The sequence below is a fragment of the Suillus bovinus genome (assembly GCF_016758785.1).
Source record: "Suillus bovinus strain UH-Sbo-P2 chromosome Unknown EDB93scaffold_8, whole genome shotgun sequence".
Lineage (NCBI taxonomy): Eukaryota > Fungi > Basidiomycota > Agaricomycetes > Boletales > Suillaceae > Suillus > Suillus bovinus.
Genome location: NW_024542064.1, coordinates 298,559 through 313,061, shown reverse-complemented (window position 1 = coordinate 313,061; position 14,503 = coordinate 298,559). Strand labels below are relative to the sequence as shown.

The following is a 14,503-nucleotide window of genomic DNA, read 5'->3' as shown; positions in this document are numbered from 1 at the left end:
GGTTGCGCCAACAGCTTCTACCCAAAGCCATCTCTTTCAGTATGAGGAACGCCACGGATAAGATTAATCAAAGGCACTCCCCAGCCAAGTACCGCTTCTTTTTCAAGTTATTGCCAAAACCGCTCCAGCTGTTTATATCCTCACGCGATTGGCCTACCCTCTAGTAATTGGCTTGTCCAGTTTACGGAGAAACCCTAGATTGGAAAAACCTACGAGGAGATTATATTGACTTTGCCTTACCAATCATATTTCTTCAATCCCAAGGGTGGCTTGGGGCTTCCAGAGTGGATCGCAGTGTATGTGTCCGCGGTATGCTCGGATCAAGATGACTTCTTTGCACTGCGCCCTACACATGAAAAGATACCAAAGTTGGTCAGTGGGCATACACCGCAATATTGTGATGGACAAACTGTGCCAGGTATGCAGATTGAGTGCAAGTCGCGAAGGGTAGTCCGAGTTTACTATCTAAGATTGACACAATCGTAGTCAGTCTCGCGTGCGCCCACTGTGCCAGTATTTTTCCTGCTGTCCGTAGCGCTTAAGGAACACTCAGTGGGAGAACGAGGTGGGTCCTTATCGGGGACGGAGGTACCCATGTGCTGCCAGTGTACAAATGCTTGTCATTGAGAGAGTACTCATGTGCGAGACCTATTTAATAGGAGCTTGGGTAGCGTCTTGTGTCGGGGTAGAACAAGCTGGGACCAGCCCAGGTAAGAAATTGTGGATAGCAGACACCACCTTCAAGTTTCTAATCACAAAGCCAAGGAATCTATCATCGTCCACAACGTCCATCGGGGCATACCTAACTCCCTTTGGAACATATGGGTTTCCAATCTGCTCCAGATGAACTTCCTCCCCTTCGTAGTTCACCCAGAATGCTTTAAACTTCGACCCATGCGAAGATATCAGGAAATCGAGTCTTTCACCCGTGTCTCGTGTCTTGCGCTGGCAAATTGATATCAAACGACGATAGCAGTTTTCCCTGTTGGTGTCAGGCCAAGGCGCCTGGGGATGCTCGCAGGCAATGACACCCACCCAGGGTAACTGGGAGATGTCATCTCCTGCCTGCATCCCGCTGAGCAGGGCCCAGTGGCCTGAAAGACCTATTACAGATAACGGCGTGTGGCCTCCTGTTATACAGGGACCCAAGATCGAGCTTCGAAAAATATGAGGGAGCGGTTTCTATATCAAATATATCTTGCTTACTCCCATGATACGCGTCCGGTTTTTGGGTTTGAGAGGGAATGTGGCAAGATGTTGAATGCCCAGATATCGCGCGTGTGGAGGTCATTCACCACATTCTGTAACTGAACGGTACGTGGTGGATATATTTTTCGAAAAGGAATTTCTACAATGTGGTCTGGACGTGGTTTCATAAAATAGATCCTCATGGAGTCTGATCAACGTGAGCAATTGATATTCGGATAAAGTTCTGGCTACAAGAGGAAACTATTAGCGTCGACTTCCTTCAATTCATTCCATAACAGCCAGTTGACTCGTGGTTTAATTCCCCTGTATTCCCTGCAGAGAAGATCAAGTACGGTAAGTAAATGAAATGCGCAGCTAGTATTCCAGTTAGGAGGTGCTCGACATCATTCGAACATATCAATGCAAGCCTGGAACAATATCCATTTGATGCAGTATACGACTCCTAAAACTGTTAAGGTGCGAGTCAGCTTCCATCTGCCAGAACCTCTTCGCTGCCTTCTCGTATGCTAGGGGTAAGGAACCCTAGATCCACAGTGGTCATTCTCTTTTTTCCTTTCGTGTCCTCCGCATAATTCTCGTAAAAGTTTGTCTCATCTCTTCTTGACAATCCAACCCCTTCCTCCTCGTGGTCGCCATCCCCGTCGATATCACCCCGTCGACCAGGACCATCCCAGAAGTGGAAAGCTTGGCTGTGCACTCCATAGGAAGTCGGAACAACTTCCAACAAGTCCCCTCTCGCAATTTCAATTGCAGGTATCTCGCTCGCAGGCAACCCGATTAGATACGCGAGAAGACAACGAATGACAGAAGAGTGTCCGATAATCAGGAGGTCTTCCTTTTCACGTTCCAATTCAATCAAGATGGGTTCCAGGCGAACTAAACCCAAAACAGATTTTCAGAACAAAGATAGCGCAGATATATATACAAGAGGAAGTAGTATTACCAGATAAATCGTGATAGCTCTCAGCTCTGGGAGCGCGGAACGCGTATGGATCCTTGACGAATCTTGCCCACTCCTCGGGGTAGAACTTTCTCGCTTGATCGGGAGTAAGGCCGTCCCAGACCCCAGGGTTGATCTCGCACATCTGCGTTTTCTCGATCACTTTGACTTTCAAAGGCGAGCTAGCGGTGACCTTTGTTTCTGTCAGCTCCCCAGCTTCGTCGGTGGTTACCACATTCCGTGCGACCGCAGACTGAGGTGGCACAGTGAGATGAGAGGTAACAAGAGGGAGTTGCTGCGGAATTGAAGTGGAACGTGTCGGGCTCAGGAATGGCCAAGCGGTGTGGTGGGCACGACGCCGAGTTGAGGTCCATATCTAGCGAGTCTCTGTCTGAAAATCAATCCGTGAAATAGATATCGAAGGCCACGCACGACTAGGCGTCTACCATCAGGGTCGAACCCACACTGCTCGAGCGATTTGGCACGTCGCTCGACCATGAAATCTTTCAACCGCTCAGAGTATTCCCACCCCGCAGGAGAAAGGTCCGAATCGGCTTTGTAAGAGTGTTCAATCAGTGATTGTCCGGACTGTCAGGATATTATGAATCAAGTGACAGTTATGTGATACTTTGATACCCACCCGAGCAAAGTAAATCACGCGGGGTCTATTGTGGATATTCATGAGAAAGAAAACGATTCGCGACTGCTCATGGGATCAGTCATATTGAAACAACGACTTTGGATCTTCACCCACCTGCAAATAACCACGAATGTTCTGTGCGGGGATTAATTAAGTCAACCAAAATAAAAGTGCGTCAGGACGTACGTTGACCATGATCTTCTCGCCTACCTAATTTTAGCCGTGCGGGTAAGTCAAACGACGAAAGAAGATTCATATACATAGTACGCACATTTATTATACGGATAAATGGCCATGTTGTTTCTTCGACCGTCTCATACGACTTTTCGCGATCACGAATTCGTCCATAGTAATCTTCTACTGCCTTATCTGGATCCCAGCCGCGATACTACACCAAATTCAACAAAAATGTAAGCAGGAAGGGAAGGGAACTCACATCGGGAGAGGATATCTTGACGTTCCGGATATTAGTCTCTATAATCTCTTCGTTATCGCACACAGACTCTACACCGAAGTTAAATAAGCGATTGTTGCTTGACGGACATGTTGAGACATACCAAGGATGATCACATGAATTCCCTGCTTGTCGTACTTCTCTGCCAAGGCCTGCCGCGTAGTTCTGGATCCATTATTGGCATCATAAATCACGACCTGTCCACCGGCCACAAAGAAGTCCTCGATGAGCTTTTCGCAGCCATCCGACACCATCTTGCGCAATGCCATGGTCTCTGGACTCTTCTCACCTGTTGCCGGTGGCAATTCATACAGGACTCAGAAGATTGGATATATGCGCAGCGCACCTAACGTGAAGTAATCCGGGGGCAGTTTTTTGGCACCACCAAGGGTCTTCCGTCGATAGTCACCCAGGGATACGACCTGAGTCTTTACGCCCATCCATCTGAGATAACGTTCGAGTGCACGAGAAATGTGTGTTTTGCCACGAGCGGGTAAGCCAACTGTTAAAATGAGAATCTTTCCAGCATGAAACAGCAAGCCTGAAGCTGTTGTGTAGAGGGGTGCCGCCATGCTGGGATGCTTCAATTACTTTGGTTGGATATGTGTACCTCGCCTGATGTGGATTTGCACTGGTACACCACAAAGAAAGGGTCGTTACACGTTTACGCAACCACTTATCTTATCTCCCACGGCAACTAGATTACAAGCATTCTGGTGGAAAAGTGTGTCAAAAAGGGACGCAGCTATGGCAAATTCGTGACAATGCTCAGCTGAGGATTTCCCATTAGCCGACTTGAACGACTGACCTCGTCATTACTAGTGACGCGCTCTACCAACTGAGCTAAACGGGATACACTTCTGTATCGCGCCCATGTAGTCATATCCACTTGACTCAATCCGACACTACACTATAGGTACTAGACAGACAAGTATACACGAATGAAGTCAGTTATCCATTCCATGTCAGAGCTTACTGCGCTCCTCTCGCTACTGCTGCATACTGTAGCGTTGCTTGCCACCACACCACCATCCCAAGTCCCAGCACACCGTGAAATGTACCCCACACGACCTCAGGTGTAAGATTCACGCTAAAAGGTGGTCATTGGAATCACCATAGGACGACAGGTAAAAGAACACGCACGACTCAAAGAAGGGACCTAGGGTGTGAGGAATGAACCTTGGAGTCTGAAACAAAATCGTTGACACTACGCTGTGGTAAACGCAGAATCCAATTGCGAGTGCACGCTTTCCGGGAAGAAATTCTGGTGGGAAAACGTCATTCGCCTCATATCTCTTGAAGCAGCGTGCAGATGCCAATACCTGGTAAAGGATATGCCAGGAAAGCGGTAATGCAGGATCCAGTGACCAACGCGGCATACAGCTGGGCGATGTCAACAGTTATACGCGTCATGAATCTTGTAATAAGCGAACCTTCAACATGACTAGCGTGGTGTTGTTCATCTGCAGAAAGGGGAGACTCTGTGGGGACCAGAACGCCTGGAGGGCCAGCGGTGCCTCCAACGCGATATGCAGCAGGAATATAGCAGATCTAGTGAATTTTAGGCACATCATATTGATATAATGAAGCTTGACTTACAGCGGGCTACGTGCAGTGTGCGCAGACATGATGAATCTGAGAGTGACAATTAGTGGGATTTAATGACTACCACTGACAAGGTAATTGAAGTTCGTTATGTAAGCAGCTCAGGGTTGGCTTATCTTGGTGTGCCCGCATGGTTCAAAGTTACAAACCCACGACTGAGGCGGGTCTTTCCGAAGGATTTTCGCGGTCAATCACCTTTAACAAGGTCACCGATCAAAGAAATAGTCTCCAGACTCTCGTAGCCTATCTGCAAAAGGATTATATTCCCCCCATCAAAGGATAGGCTACACACCTGACTTATGAGTAGTTTGACCGGCCGGTAGTCCACTCAATTACACCTTTTGTTTATCAAGAATAATATACATGTTTTGGTAGGAGAAGTAGTTAGCATAGAACAGCAGCCTGCCCTTCACTCTTCGGCATCGTCCGCATCATCCCCCTCCGCAACGGCACCCAGTGATGAATGGCGGAAAGTCGAATAAGCTTCAACAGCATCGAGATCCTGTTCTAGATCTATATGCTCCCCTCCAGCTGCATCGCCAGCAATGACACGCAGTCTCAGCACCTCTCTCCTCAGATTCTCGATTTCACTATCTCGACGCTCTACCCGACCCTTGAGCGTTCGAATAAATTCGTTCCCGCATCTGAGCAGCTGCAGCTTGCTGACACCTTTATTTGGACCATCCCCACCAGCTTTTGGTGGGCCTCTGGGTGGTAAAGCTCCCGGAAGGATCGGTTCATCAGGGAAGTTTTCATCAGAAGGTAGCGGAACTGGTGGGAGCAAAACGCGCAAATCGTCATATGCAGTCTTCAGAGAATCACGACGTTTTTGTTCGGCGTCCTTGTGCGACTTGCGATTAGGAATAGGAGGTGATTGTGCAGAAGAACCTGCATTTACAGATGATGGCATACCAGCTGTTAATACAAACAGGAGTTCACACCAAACATTTCAATATTATTTGGAACAATAGCGCACCGGGTAAAATCGGCTTAGGTCCAGGACTGATGAGCGGCAATGCGCCCTTCTTGAATCCTTTGGTTGGTGCACTGCTATCAGGCGCTATCCTCGCCCTAGCGGGTTCTTTCGCTCTATCAGCTTTTTGAGATGTAGGTGATGTAGTAGTAGTGAGGCTACTGCTAATACCCAGACGGCCAAGATTCATTATGCTTGCGGGAGTGACCGGAGTTATTGGCGATGTCGCTTCATAATTGCTTGGTACCGAAGAATTGGGAGGGGATTGGCGAGGTCCCGGGGGTGCGGGAGGCGGCATCGACAAGTCAACAGGTGACGGCGAGTCCGTCTCCATGATAATGCTATCCCTGCGGGACCTTGTAGAGCGCAGAAGAGGGGTATTTGTCGCGCTCTTGGCATACCTTATAGACTGCTTCACTGTTGACGCCGGAGAAGTCGTGGGAGGTCCCCGCTTTCGTACCGCACGCGCCGCATCTTCTGCACTTGGTGATATTGTGCGCTTATTTGGGGGACGTTGGTGATGGTATGCCTCAAGCCAGGGGCTGGTCAACGGAGAAATGTCAATATCAAGGTCTGGAGGCGGCATGGCAGGGCTTGTGTGATGAAAGACTATGTTTGCAGGTGCAGAGCTAGAACCTGGATGGCGCGTATCGCGAAGATATTGCGGGGAGAGGGAAGCATCATGGGGAGAGGGAAGGGAAACAGGGTCAAGCGGATGAGATGAGTACACGTCCTGAGGATTGGGGTATTGTGAGCCAATACGGCTGAGGAACTCCGGGTTAGGCAAAGGGCGGAGCTCCGTAGAAGAGACTACGATGGCGATGAGGATCAATTCGAAGGTAAACCAAAGGAATCTCACCTGGAGTCGGAAGGCCACTAAACGATGCTATCTGATCCCTTGCGGGCTCGACGCTGGTATCATGCGTATTCACAGTTGACTGCCCACTGATAAGGGCAAGCTAATAGAGATCATACTTCAGTACGATGTTCAAATCACACTGTTGTGCATTTGCGCCAGACAAGGTAGGAGAGCGTGACGGAGTAGGGGTGCTAACTCACCTGCTGCTGAAAAATTTGATTCTGAATTTGATTTTGAAGCTGCTGCAGCTGGTGCAGCTGAGTAAGCTTGTACTGTTGTTCAAAAATGACTTGCGGTGTAAGGCTCGTGGAACTGGGCAAGGCCGGAAGTGGCATGCTCTCCATGCCCTGCATGGACATGAGATTGCTCATAGTCCATGAGATCTAATTGTTGATTGAAAGGAGGGGAGTTGGCGGTTCCGGTAAAGTTGAGCATCCCGGAATTCGAACGTTGACCGTGCACAGCAGCTGTGTTCATAGCTTCGTTCTGCTGAGAGTCATGGCCTCGTTGTTGGTCGGAGGAAGATTCCGGAAACAGAAAGGACAAGAAGTCCTTTTGGAGGTTCAAGTTGCTTTCTTGGCCGCGACTTGAGTCCATTTTCCAGTCTATACCAAAAACCAAAGGGTTTTCAGGATCGTCCGCTGTCACAGAAGGGAAAGCAAGAAAACGGCAAATTTAGGAACAGCGTTGTCAATTTCCAGGGACCCTCAGCTAGCTGGGAGGAAGACGAATAAAAAACGGAAAATCTAATCTTTCAATCACACATTGACGACCCCCCATCAAGTCTATTGTCGTGCTACGCTAACCCCTCCATATACAGCATTATGTAATACATTTTATTGACGACTCGCGTTCTTTGTCGACGCGACTGACCTTCAAGTCGCCTCCACCTAGTTTGCTATCAACTTATCACTAAGTTTTTGAACACTATGTCTGCACGAGACCGTCCTCAAGCGCGTATTACTTCTTACCATGGCGCAAAGCGGAATCTTCTTGGAAACCAAGCTGGAAATGTGCCACCTGCATGGCGGGACAGCAAGGCCAAACAGAAAGAACAAGGAAGCAAGATTTTGCTCAGTAGGCTCCCTGTAGATGTTGGAGAAACAGAAGTCGAAGTGCGTGGTTATCCCAATGTCCACCTGAAAGGCACAGGACCACAAGCCACTGTTCATAGGAACTGTTCAAGAAGACCATAGGTCCTTTGAAAGAGTGTTTTGTGATATACAACACACAAGGGCGCTCGAAAGGGATGGCGGTCATAACGTTTCAGCACCCAGGAGATGCAGCCGCAGCTCGTGAGAAATATGATGGTAAACTCATCGACGGCAGTAAGCTATTTAAACTCGCTCTTCTTCTCCATTCGGCCCGTTTATGTGGGTTTTGTGCCTAGGACGTCCAATAAAGATCGAAATAATTGTTGATTCGGATGATGCCGTAGGATCTACACGATCTACACCTATGTCTGTAGTTCCTTCGCTGCTAGGACGCATCGAGAAATTCGCGGATACTCCTAATAGTGGCCCCCTTACTCCTCAGAACCAAGTACTGAACACAAACGTTTCGCCCGTGTAAGATATCTTTTGTTAACTGTTTTCTTAAATTTACTGACCGAATCTGATTTTCCAGCCCCCCTCGAAAACTTGTGGTATCACCCCGCACTGTTCAGACTGCTGGAACAAAAGCCGTGTCGAGGCGCCGCAAGAAAGGCCCACGACGCATAAATAAGTCAAATTTTTCCAAAAAGTCACTTGCTGAACTGGACCAGGATATGGAGGAATATAGAGCTGCCGCTGCATAAAGAAGAGCGGTGACAGTAGTTCATACGTCTTCCCCTGGGAAGTCTGGGCGAGCATATCGCCGATTCATCCACCTATATTGTACAACACGTCATTCGTTTGAGAATAGGACTATAACGAGATAATTTAATTGGTGTCCTCCTGACGTCCAATTTTTGTGAGCAAACCTGTTTGAAATATTAGACACCCATTTAGATCAACAATCCTGTCCGGCCATGGCTCTACCTGTCCTGTGCACCTGTGTGGAAAAGAACTTCGAGAGATCCTACACTACGGACCTCCTAGCCTTTTCCTACCTCAGTTTTGTTGGATTTTACGACTTGCGGTCTAAATACACACATCGGGAAGGTGGTTGCACTTGTTTTGACGTACGTATTTGAAGTTAACCCATTTGTATATTCCTTCGTGAAAGTGGTGAAGACCATGATCTGTGTTTCCCGTAAAGGTTAAACCCCCTCGGAGCTCACAGCATCCGCTATCGGGTTTCCTGATGGGAGGTTATGTCGCGCCCCATGTGTTACCTAGAAGTAATATTAATGTGTCTTCGCACAGCATACCGGAAGGTCCCGTTAAAATACAATACACTGCGGTACTTACAAAGTAACAAAAACCCAGCCACAGCGCAGCCAGATGTCGCCTTTCCAACACGCAGACATCTGCCCTGAGAAGACTCATGTGAGCCAAGGGGACGCATCCCTGGATAGTGATGTGTGTAATCAAAAAATTAAGGAAGCAGTACTACATTGAAACCGAGATCTTTACTGGGTCTGTACTCGGACAAATATTGTAATCCAAAGATGAATGGGAGCGTACTCGGTAACAACGTCCGGCATTTTGCTGGCAGCGCCGGGCACCAAGAAGCAACGAGCGGGGATGTGTTTCTATCCCGCCGTATTATCGCCATCGCCCCTAAACTCGAATCAATTCGTAATCTGTCAAGAAACGTCAGTGGATGTCGATAAAGAAGAGTTAAGTGCAAAAGCGGTCGAGACTCGTGACGAGAACGCATCACGTTGTCTCGAAGTGTTACAACCCGGAGCGGTCGTTATGCAACAACTCGCATATTCTGGGGCCAATAACGTTCTGTCGAAATCAAGGCAGGGACAAATAAAAGGTGAGCCGGGTGTTGTCTTGTGACTCAACCGTTCAATGTCCTTTATCATCGCTAAGAGTTTTTTAAGGGTTTAACAGACCAAGGACTAGTGATATCTGTCGCATAAATTTCCTGCTTGATTGGCCGCAGGGAGGGGCTTAATCAAACTACTGAAAAAAGCATGTTGTTTTGCAGGGTATCACCTACGAGAGTGAACAGTACTTGTTTTTTTAATAAAAGATTTGACCTGCACCATTGTGTTCCCAATTCTTCTACAACATGACAGCCACACGCTAGCCTCGAGGCTGTGATTGGCGTCTTCCAGGAACTGTCTATTGAATTTAGTGAATATGACTGAAGCGACTTACGTTCTCCAAAATGAAAGTCTACGTTCATTCACGTGTACCTGCTCCACTATGACGAACAAAGAGAGATACTTAGGTATTAGGCCTCGTTGTGCCCCATAGGGAAACACATCGTCGCGGAGTGATGGATTCTCCAACCACGCGCCATAGGCGTGTGTTAGTGCGTGATTTACGGTGGTAAAGAAGACCTACTGAAACCTACGAAGTAGGACAGATCTAGAGCTAGTGCGTAAATTATCGACCGTCTTAATGATTCAATTAAAAGGCGCGCTCGATAGCCACGGCATGCCGCAATAACGCCATGAGGCCCATCCGTTTGTCGTGGAAGATGCGCGGGAGAGACTCGGGATCTGGAAGACCTTCTTTGTTCTTCGGGACTTGAATAAACGGTGAGTCCCCGGTGCGGCAAGCCGCAGGGATATTTTTACTGGCCATGGACCACTATCAAGAATCAAGATGCTGTGGAGTCTGTTAGAAAAATCAGCAACATCCAGGGAATGTTAATTTCATTTGATTGCGATGGATAAGAGTATTGTGACCAATCTTACTAAGTTCACAATAGAGCAAGATTAGAAACAAGGCGGGAGCGCAGTTCCTGGAATGTTCCCAGACCATATCAGCGTTGGACCAAAAACGTGCGAGGCTGCACAGCAGCTGCCACATCAGGCTGTTTGGTCAAGCTCAAGAGGGGAAATGATTTAGATCTTTTGTTTGGATCACTGACCTGGCGCAGGCCAGTGACCAGGATCGTACAGAATGATCATTTTTTCTAGGGACTTCCAAGGAAGCGTGGAAGGTTCCGTGATTGATATGGTTGTGGTGTGGAAGAATCAACGATGATTTGTTTGTGGGTGCTTATCCTTTTGCCGTAAGTGTACAACAAGCAATGAGAATTACTTTAAAACACGACTCCACTGCGCTTTTCTTTTATACCTCCCCCTACTCCATGCCCCTCTCAACAACAATTCGTTTGGTGCCTCACCACCAACCAATGTTTCTGGCTCATAAGCGGCAACGCCGCACCGCTACTAGTGTCCTCGCTGGCGATTTCGATCTTCGACCTCCTCGGGATGTGCTGACTAGCCTACTCAACGGCGTGGCACCTTACAAAGAAGTGGAGAAAGAGGAAGAGACGCGTAGAACAAAAAAGAAAGAGAGAAGGGAACGTCTGAAGGAAAAACAAAGGACAAAAACCATATCCAAGGTTCCAGAGAAATCTATCAAAGTGGAGAGTGCCACTGCACCTCCCCCTGCGCCCATCGTACCTATCCAATCAATCAGTGCCCCCGTCGTGCAGCCCTCCTCTTTCTGGCGCGCCCGCGGGACGAGTCACCGACCAACTATACACATTGCGACCATGCAGCGCTCTGTATCCGTTACACCGCCCCCAATGGCGTCTTCCCCACAGTCTACCCCCGGACCTTCAATTTCTTCGGCTACATCCCGTACATCATCAAAGCGCCCTCGCACACCCGCGGATGACTATCCCGATTCTGAGACCTTGATTCATTATAGAAGCGCTCCACAACCACGAAAGAAAAGAATCGCAGTGAAGAAGGGCTGGAAGGGTTGGGTGGAGGGTTCGCCACCGCCGTCCGAGAAGCTCATCAATCTAGATGCAGTTCCGGTGCTACAGGAGAGACGCACGCGCAGTGGCAAAAGTTTCGACGCAATAGGTGTTGGAAAGGATGGTTGGGTATAAATGGTCTGGTATTTTCACCGCCTTCCCTGCCGCTGTAAAATATGATCTGATGGACGTTTTACAGCTCCTTACACATAGCACCATATCCCCGCCCCTCTCATCGCGATGCCCTTTGGAATCACACACATACCAGCCCACGAGTCGGACGAAATTCGTCCGAACTGAAACTTACCCCCTTTGGAATACTCCCGTCATCATATTCCCTCTGGTCAACTTATTTCCTACACCTCTATCTCGCTCATCTCAATAACTACAGCTACAGTATATGCACACATCAATTTTTGTTTTAGTTCTGTATTTGTTGTACCCCTGGTTTTAACATCAAATCTTGTCGTCTCCCCTTACTTCGTCGGGTGTCAAAGTGTCGGCTTTCTTTATCTACCAGCCTTTCTCAGTCCTCTTTGCTAAATATGTGTATGTATGGTGACCGATTTTGATATCGGCCGATGAACGAAATTCCTAGTAACGTGGAATTGTGCTTTTATAGTACACAGCTTATGGGCAGATTAATATCCACCGCTTGAACAGATGCGACTCTGCAAGGAACGCCGATGCCCTGTCCGGTTCAAACCGGGTCTCCCTACGATCGCTGAAGTTTCGTCTATATTTGCGCTCACGAGTCATAGTGATTGATCGTGCCGAGATGCCGGAGGCTTTAGAATTCAACAAAGCCAAACACAAATCCATGCTCATTCTAGTATGTAGTGTATGATGTACTACCTCAGTAATCCTTTGTCACAAACCAACACCACACAACCAGAAGATCACGACAGTTGGTTCAATAAATTAGCTCTTATTATAGGCATCACGGATCTTGTTTGTCCTGCATTTCACTTGTTTCAGGTTGGAGCGGGGCCCATTTCTCTCCGTTTTCCCGGACCAAACTTTGGTCGGAAGCCGCATCAACCCGTTTCGCTACCGAACGAATTCACAGTCTTCTATCTAATCAACGACTAGCTTACTATGATGTATGCCATGTCATTTCCTGCATTGCCATCCCCACCATCATGGTTCCCTGGACACATGAACCGATTTACGAAGCAGCTTCCTGCGCTACTGTCCCGTACAGATGTTGTCCTGGAGCTCAGAGACTCCCGTCTGCCTCTTACTAGCATTAACAATAACTTAGAAGGTAAGCCTATCTCCTCCGGTCTGCCCATTATTCGCTCCCGGTGCGTAGCCGTTTTGAGAAAGAAAACCATCATCTTGGTCTAGCTCCAGTTCCACCCTATAATTGCTTCCGCTGTCACCTATGTGACTATTCTCCTTCATTCTTGTTCCGTTCTGGAGTCAGGCTATTTTACAACGGTCACATTTTTCGGCCCTGACATTCTATTTTTGACAGGTGCTATCAACAAATGGAGGGCCGAGCGGGGACATCACACCCACGTCACTCCCCTTTCCTCCACTACATCTAGGATTTTGTCCCTAGGATATGGTGGCCCAATTTGCGAGCGCATCGTGGTCTTAAACAAGCGCGACTTCGTCCCTGAATGGGGTGTTGAGGTAATTCCTTGCCTCCTCTGTTCATCATGCTGCCTCATTCCCCCTTAATGTAGCCCTTTAAGAAAGCCATGAAGGCAAAATTTCCTGATCAAACGGTGCATTTTGCTTCTTGTAACAAACCACGAGACATAAGATCCCTGAGCGAGATGCTCGTAAGTATGTCGCTGATTTCCTCGACATGTCTACCATGTTTTTTCTTGGCATAATGGAACTGAAAACAAATGTAGATATAGCAAAGAGGAACCCTCACGCAACTGAGATGAATGTCCTGGTGGTTGGCATGCCTAATGTTGGCAAATCAACATTGTTGAATTCCCTTCGTCATATGGGTATTCCGGGTCGTGAGTTTAAATCATTCATTGCCCCCAAAAATGAGTTAAGCACATGCCCGCAGGGACGCCAAAGGCACTACAGACATCTGCACAGCCTGGTCATACACGCGCTATCTCGACCCGCCTTAAGCTCTCAGAAGACCCGCTCGTATATTCATACGACTCGCCTGGTGTAATGTTACCATTTCTTGGGAGAGGTAATCGAGGTGCAGAGCGAGGTGTCAAGCTTGCTCTCATAGGTAAAATGGATTTTATCACTGCTACACTTGGGCTGAAATATATTTCACCGCAGCCGGCATCAAAGAGAGTTTATACGACATCGAAGCGCTTGTTGCATACTTGCTGTATAGACTGAACGTGTTAAATCCTGTTTGTGCGTCTGCTCTGCTGTACTATCACTGCCTTGTGGTTCTCACACAATAGATATATAGCGCCAGCATATTTGACAGTCCTCCCGCCTGGTTCACGTCCATTTACAGATGCCGGAGATTTTTTGGAGCAACTTGCCATACGGCTTAATATGTTGTTACGAGGGGGCGAGAAGGATACTATGAGAGCAGCAAAGTGGTTCGTAGAATGGTGGCGAAACGAGGGCGGTCTTGTATCTGCTTCTGTCCCAGAAAATCTTCCGACGGGGTCGGATGGAGCCCGTGCACCGTTACTGCGACGTGGATGGGGTTTCGATTTCGAATGGACGGTGGACGCGTCTATGGATTCTACCGGCGGAGATTTTGAATCGGCGGTGCAGTTAAAAATGGAAGAGTGCATAGATGAATCGATGAGGGCAGCGAGCGAGGACGAGCGGTCAGGAGTCGGGATTAGTACAACCCAAGAGAGGAAACGTAGCTGGCAGGAGAAGCAGTCCATGCGTGCTGCAAAATCCAAAGCGAAGTTTGCTGCACGTAAAACTGCATAATTATCCACGGTGTTTTCTACGGCACCCTGCATTAGCGGTTTATTTGTAGCCATATATTGCATTTAGCTGCGCGCAATGACAACGCATCTAATGCGCCCTGTGAAATCTCACTG

The 14,503-nt window shown here is 48.1% G+C and overlaps 7 protein-coding genes and 1 non-coding gene across 8 annotated transcripts; 3 read left to right on the top strand and 5 right to left on the bottom strand.

The window, feature by feature from the left end:
* Positions 1-639: 639 nt before the first annotated feature.
* On the bottom strand, positions 640-1,451 carry EDB93DRAFT_1125732 (uncharacterized protein). Its single transcript, XM_041448730.1, has 2 exons — positions 1,207-1,451; positions 640-1,156 (listed from the first exon to the last, which is right to left on the bottom strand). The coding sequence occupies exons 1-2, from the start codon at positions 1,389-1,391 to the stop codon at positions 649-651; spliced, it is 693 nt and encodes a 230-aa protein (XP_041311145.1). The 5' UTR covers positions 1,392-1,451; the 3' UTR covers positions 640-648.
* Positions 1,401-4,004, bottom strand: EDB93DRAFT_1125730 (6-phosphofructo-2-kinase-domain-containing protein). The gene is made up of 10 exons (XM_041448729.1): positions 3,590-4,004; positions 3,347-3,532; positions 3,226-3,293; positions 3,061-3,177; positions 2,976-2,999; positions 2,904-2,924; positions 2,790-2,852; positions 2,582-2,737; positions 2,153-2,525; positions 1,401-2,085 (listed from the first exon to the last, which is right to left on the bottom strand). Exons 1-10 carry the CDS (start codon positions 3,813-3,815, stop codon positions 1,673-1,675), a joined length of 1,647 nt encoding a protein of 548 aa, XP_041311144.1. The 5' UTR covers positions 3,816-4,004; the 3' UTR covers positions 1,401-1,672.
* Positions 4,005-4,023: 19 nt separating this feature from the next.
* On the bottom strand, positions 4,024-4,096 carry EDB93DRAFT_t30. The gene has a single exon. It is a non-coding gene; the product is annotated as a tRNA-Thr (tRNA).
* Positions 4,052-4,960, bottom strand: EDB93DRAFT_1125727 (uncharacterized protein). The gene is made up of 5 exons (XM_041448728.1): positions 4,843-4,960; positions 4,677-4,794; positions 4,566-4,626; positions 4,387-4,507; positions 4,052-4,333 (listed from the first exon to the last, which is right to left on the bottom strand). The coding sequence occupies exons 1-5, from the start codon at positions 4,869-4,871 to the stop codon at positions 4,216-4,218; spliced, it is 447 nt and encodes a 148-aa protein (XP_041311143.1). The 5' UTR covers positions 4,872-4,960; the 3' UTR covers positions 4,052-4,215.
* Positions 4,961-5,132: 172 nt separating this feature from the next.
* EDB93DRAFT_1125724 (uncharacterized protein) lies at positions 5,133-7,396 on the bottom strand. Its single transcript, XM_041448727.1, is given in 5 exon segments — positions 5,133-5,763; positions 5,825-6,631; positions 6,681-6,780; positions 6,881-7,018; positions 7,038-7,396. 5 exon segments carry the CDS (start codon positions 7,275-7,277, stop codon positions 5,258-5,260), a joined length of 1,791 nt encoding a protein of 596 aa, XP_041311142.1. The 5' UTR covers positions 7,278-7,396; the 3' UTR covers positions 5,133-5,257.
* Positions 7,397-7,453: 57 nt separating this feature from the next.
* EDB93DRAFT_1125721 (uncharacterized protein) lies at positions 7,454-8,486 on the top strand. The gene is made up of 4 exons (XM_041448726.1): positions 7,454-7,795; positions 7,855-8,008; positions 8,071-8,248; positions 8,307-8,486. Exons 1-4 carry the CDS (start codon positions 7,610-7,612, stop codon positions 8,476-8,478), a joined length of 690 nt encoding a protein of 229 aa, XP_041311141.1. The 5' UTR covers positions 7,454-7,609; the 3' UTR covers positions 8,479-8,486.
* A 2,394-nt stretch (positions 8,487-10,880) lies between these two features.
* Positions 10,881-11,636, top strand: EDB93DRAFT_1101230 (uncharacterized protein; the record flags this gene model as incomplete). The annotated part of the gene is made up of 1 exon (XM_041447085.1): positions 10,881-11,636. One exon carries the CDS (start codon positions 10,881-10,883, stop codon positions 11,634-11,636), a length of 756 nt encoding a protein of 251 aa, XP_041311140.1.
* A 684-nt stretch (positions 11,637-12,320) lies between these two features.
* EDB93DRAFT_1125709 (P-loop containing nucleoside triphosphate hydrolase protein) lies at positions 12,321-14,500 on the top strand. The gene is made up of 7 exons (XM_041448725.1): positions 12,321-12,768; positions 12,982-13,142; positions 13,196-13,298; positions 13,370-13,483; positions 13,537-13,713; positions 13,767-13,847; positions 13,906-14,500. Exons 1-7 carry the CDS (start codon positions 12,600-12,602, stop codon positions 14,388-14,390), a joined length of 1,290 nt encoding a protein of 429 aa, XP_041311139.1. The 5' UTR covers positions 12,321-12,599; the 3' UTR covers positions 14,391-14,500.
* Positions 14,501-14,503: the final 3 nt, after the last annotated feature.

Excerpts from the sequence above, each read along its gene's own strand:
- EDB93DRAFT_1125724 (XM_041448727.1), bottom strand. The coding sequence starts at position 7,277 with ATGGACTCAAGTCGCGGCCAAGAAAGCAACTTGAACCTCCAAAAGGAC. Across the intron at positions 6,781-6,880 it reads ATCAAATTTTTCAGCAGCAG|CTTGCCCTTATCAGTGGGCA; the intron begins GTGAGTTAGCAC and ends GATCTCTATTAG. Across the intron at positions 6,632-6,680 it reads TAGTGGCCTTCCGACTCCAG|TCTCTTCTACGGAGCTCCGC; the intron begins GTGAGATTCCTT and ends TCGCCATCGTAG.
- EDB93DRAFT_1125721 (XM_041448726.1), top strand. The coding sequence starts at position 7,610 with ATGTCTGCACGAGACCGTCCTCAAGCGCGTATTACTTCTTACCATGGC. Across the intron at positions 7,796-7,854 it reads TTGGAGAAACAGAAGTCGAA|GAACTGTTCAAGAAGACCAT; the intron begins GTGCGTGGTTAT and ends CACTGTTCATAG. Across the intron at positions 8,009-8,070 it reads TGGTAAACTCATCGACGGCA|GACGTCCAATAAAGATCGAA; the intron begins GTAAGCTATTTA and ends TTTTGTGCCTAG.
- EDB93DRAFT_1125727 (XM_041448728.1), bottom strand. The coding sequence starts at position 4,871 with ATGTCTGCGCACACTGCACGTAGCCCGCT. Across the intron at positions 4,627-4,676 it reads CCACGCTAGTCATGTTGAAG|CTGTATGCCGCGTTGGTCAC; the intron begins GTTCGCTTATTA and ends GACATCGCCCAG. Across the intron at positions 4,508-4,565 it reads CCTGGCATATCCTTTACCAG|AATTTCTTCCCGGAAAGCGT; the intron begins GTATTGGCATCT and ends TTTTCCCACCAG.
- EDB93DRAFT_1125732 (XM_041448730.1), bottom strand. The coding sequence starts at position 1,391 with ATGAGGATCTATTTTATGAAACCACGTCCAGACCACATTGTAGAAATT. Across the intron at positions 1,157-1,206 it reads ACCGGACGCGTATCATGGGA|CTCGATCTTGGGTCCCTGTA; the intron begins GTAAGCAAGATA and ends TATTTTTCGAAG.
- EDB93DRAFT_1125709 (XM_041448725.1), top strand. The coding sequence starts at position 12,600 with ATGATGTATGCCATGTCATTTCCTGCATTGCCATCCCCACCATCATGG. Across the intron at positions 12,769-12,981 it reads CATTAACAATAACTTAGAAG|GTGCTATCAACAAATGGAGG; the intron begins GTAAGCCTATCT and ends TATTTTTGACAG. Across the intron at positions 13,143-13,195 it reads TCCCTGAATGGGGTGTTGAG|CCCTTTAAGAAAGCCATGAA; the intron begins GTAATTCCTTGC and ends CCCTTAATGTAG.
- EDB93DRAFT_1125730 (XM_041448729.1), bottom strand. The coding sequence starts at position 3,815 with ATGGCGGCACCCCTCTACACAACAGCTTCAGGCTTGCTGTTTCATGCT. Across the intron at positions 2,738-2,789 it reads GCGTGATTTACTTTGCTCGG|TCCGGACAATCACTGATTGA; the intron begins GTGGGTATCAAA and ends ATATCCTGACAG. Across the intron at positions 2,086-2,152 it reads GAGCTATCACGATTTATCTG|TTCGCCTGGAACCCATCTTG; the intron begins GTAATACTACTT and ends TTTTGGGTTTAG.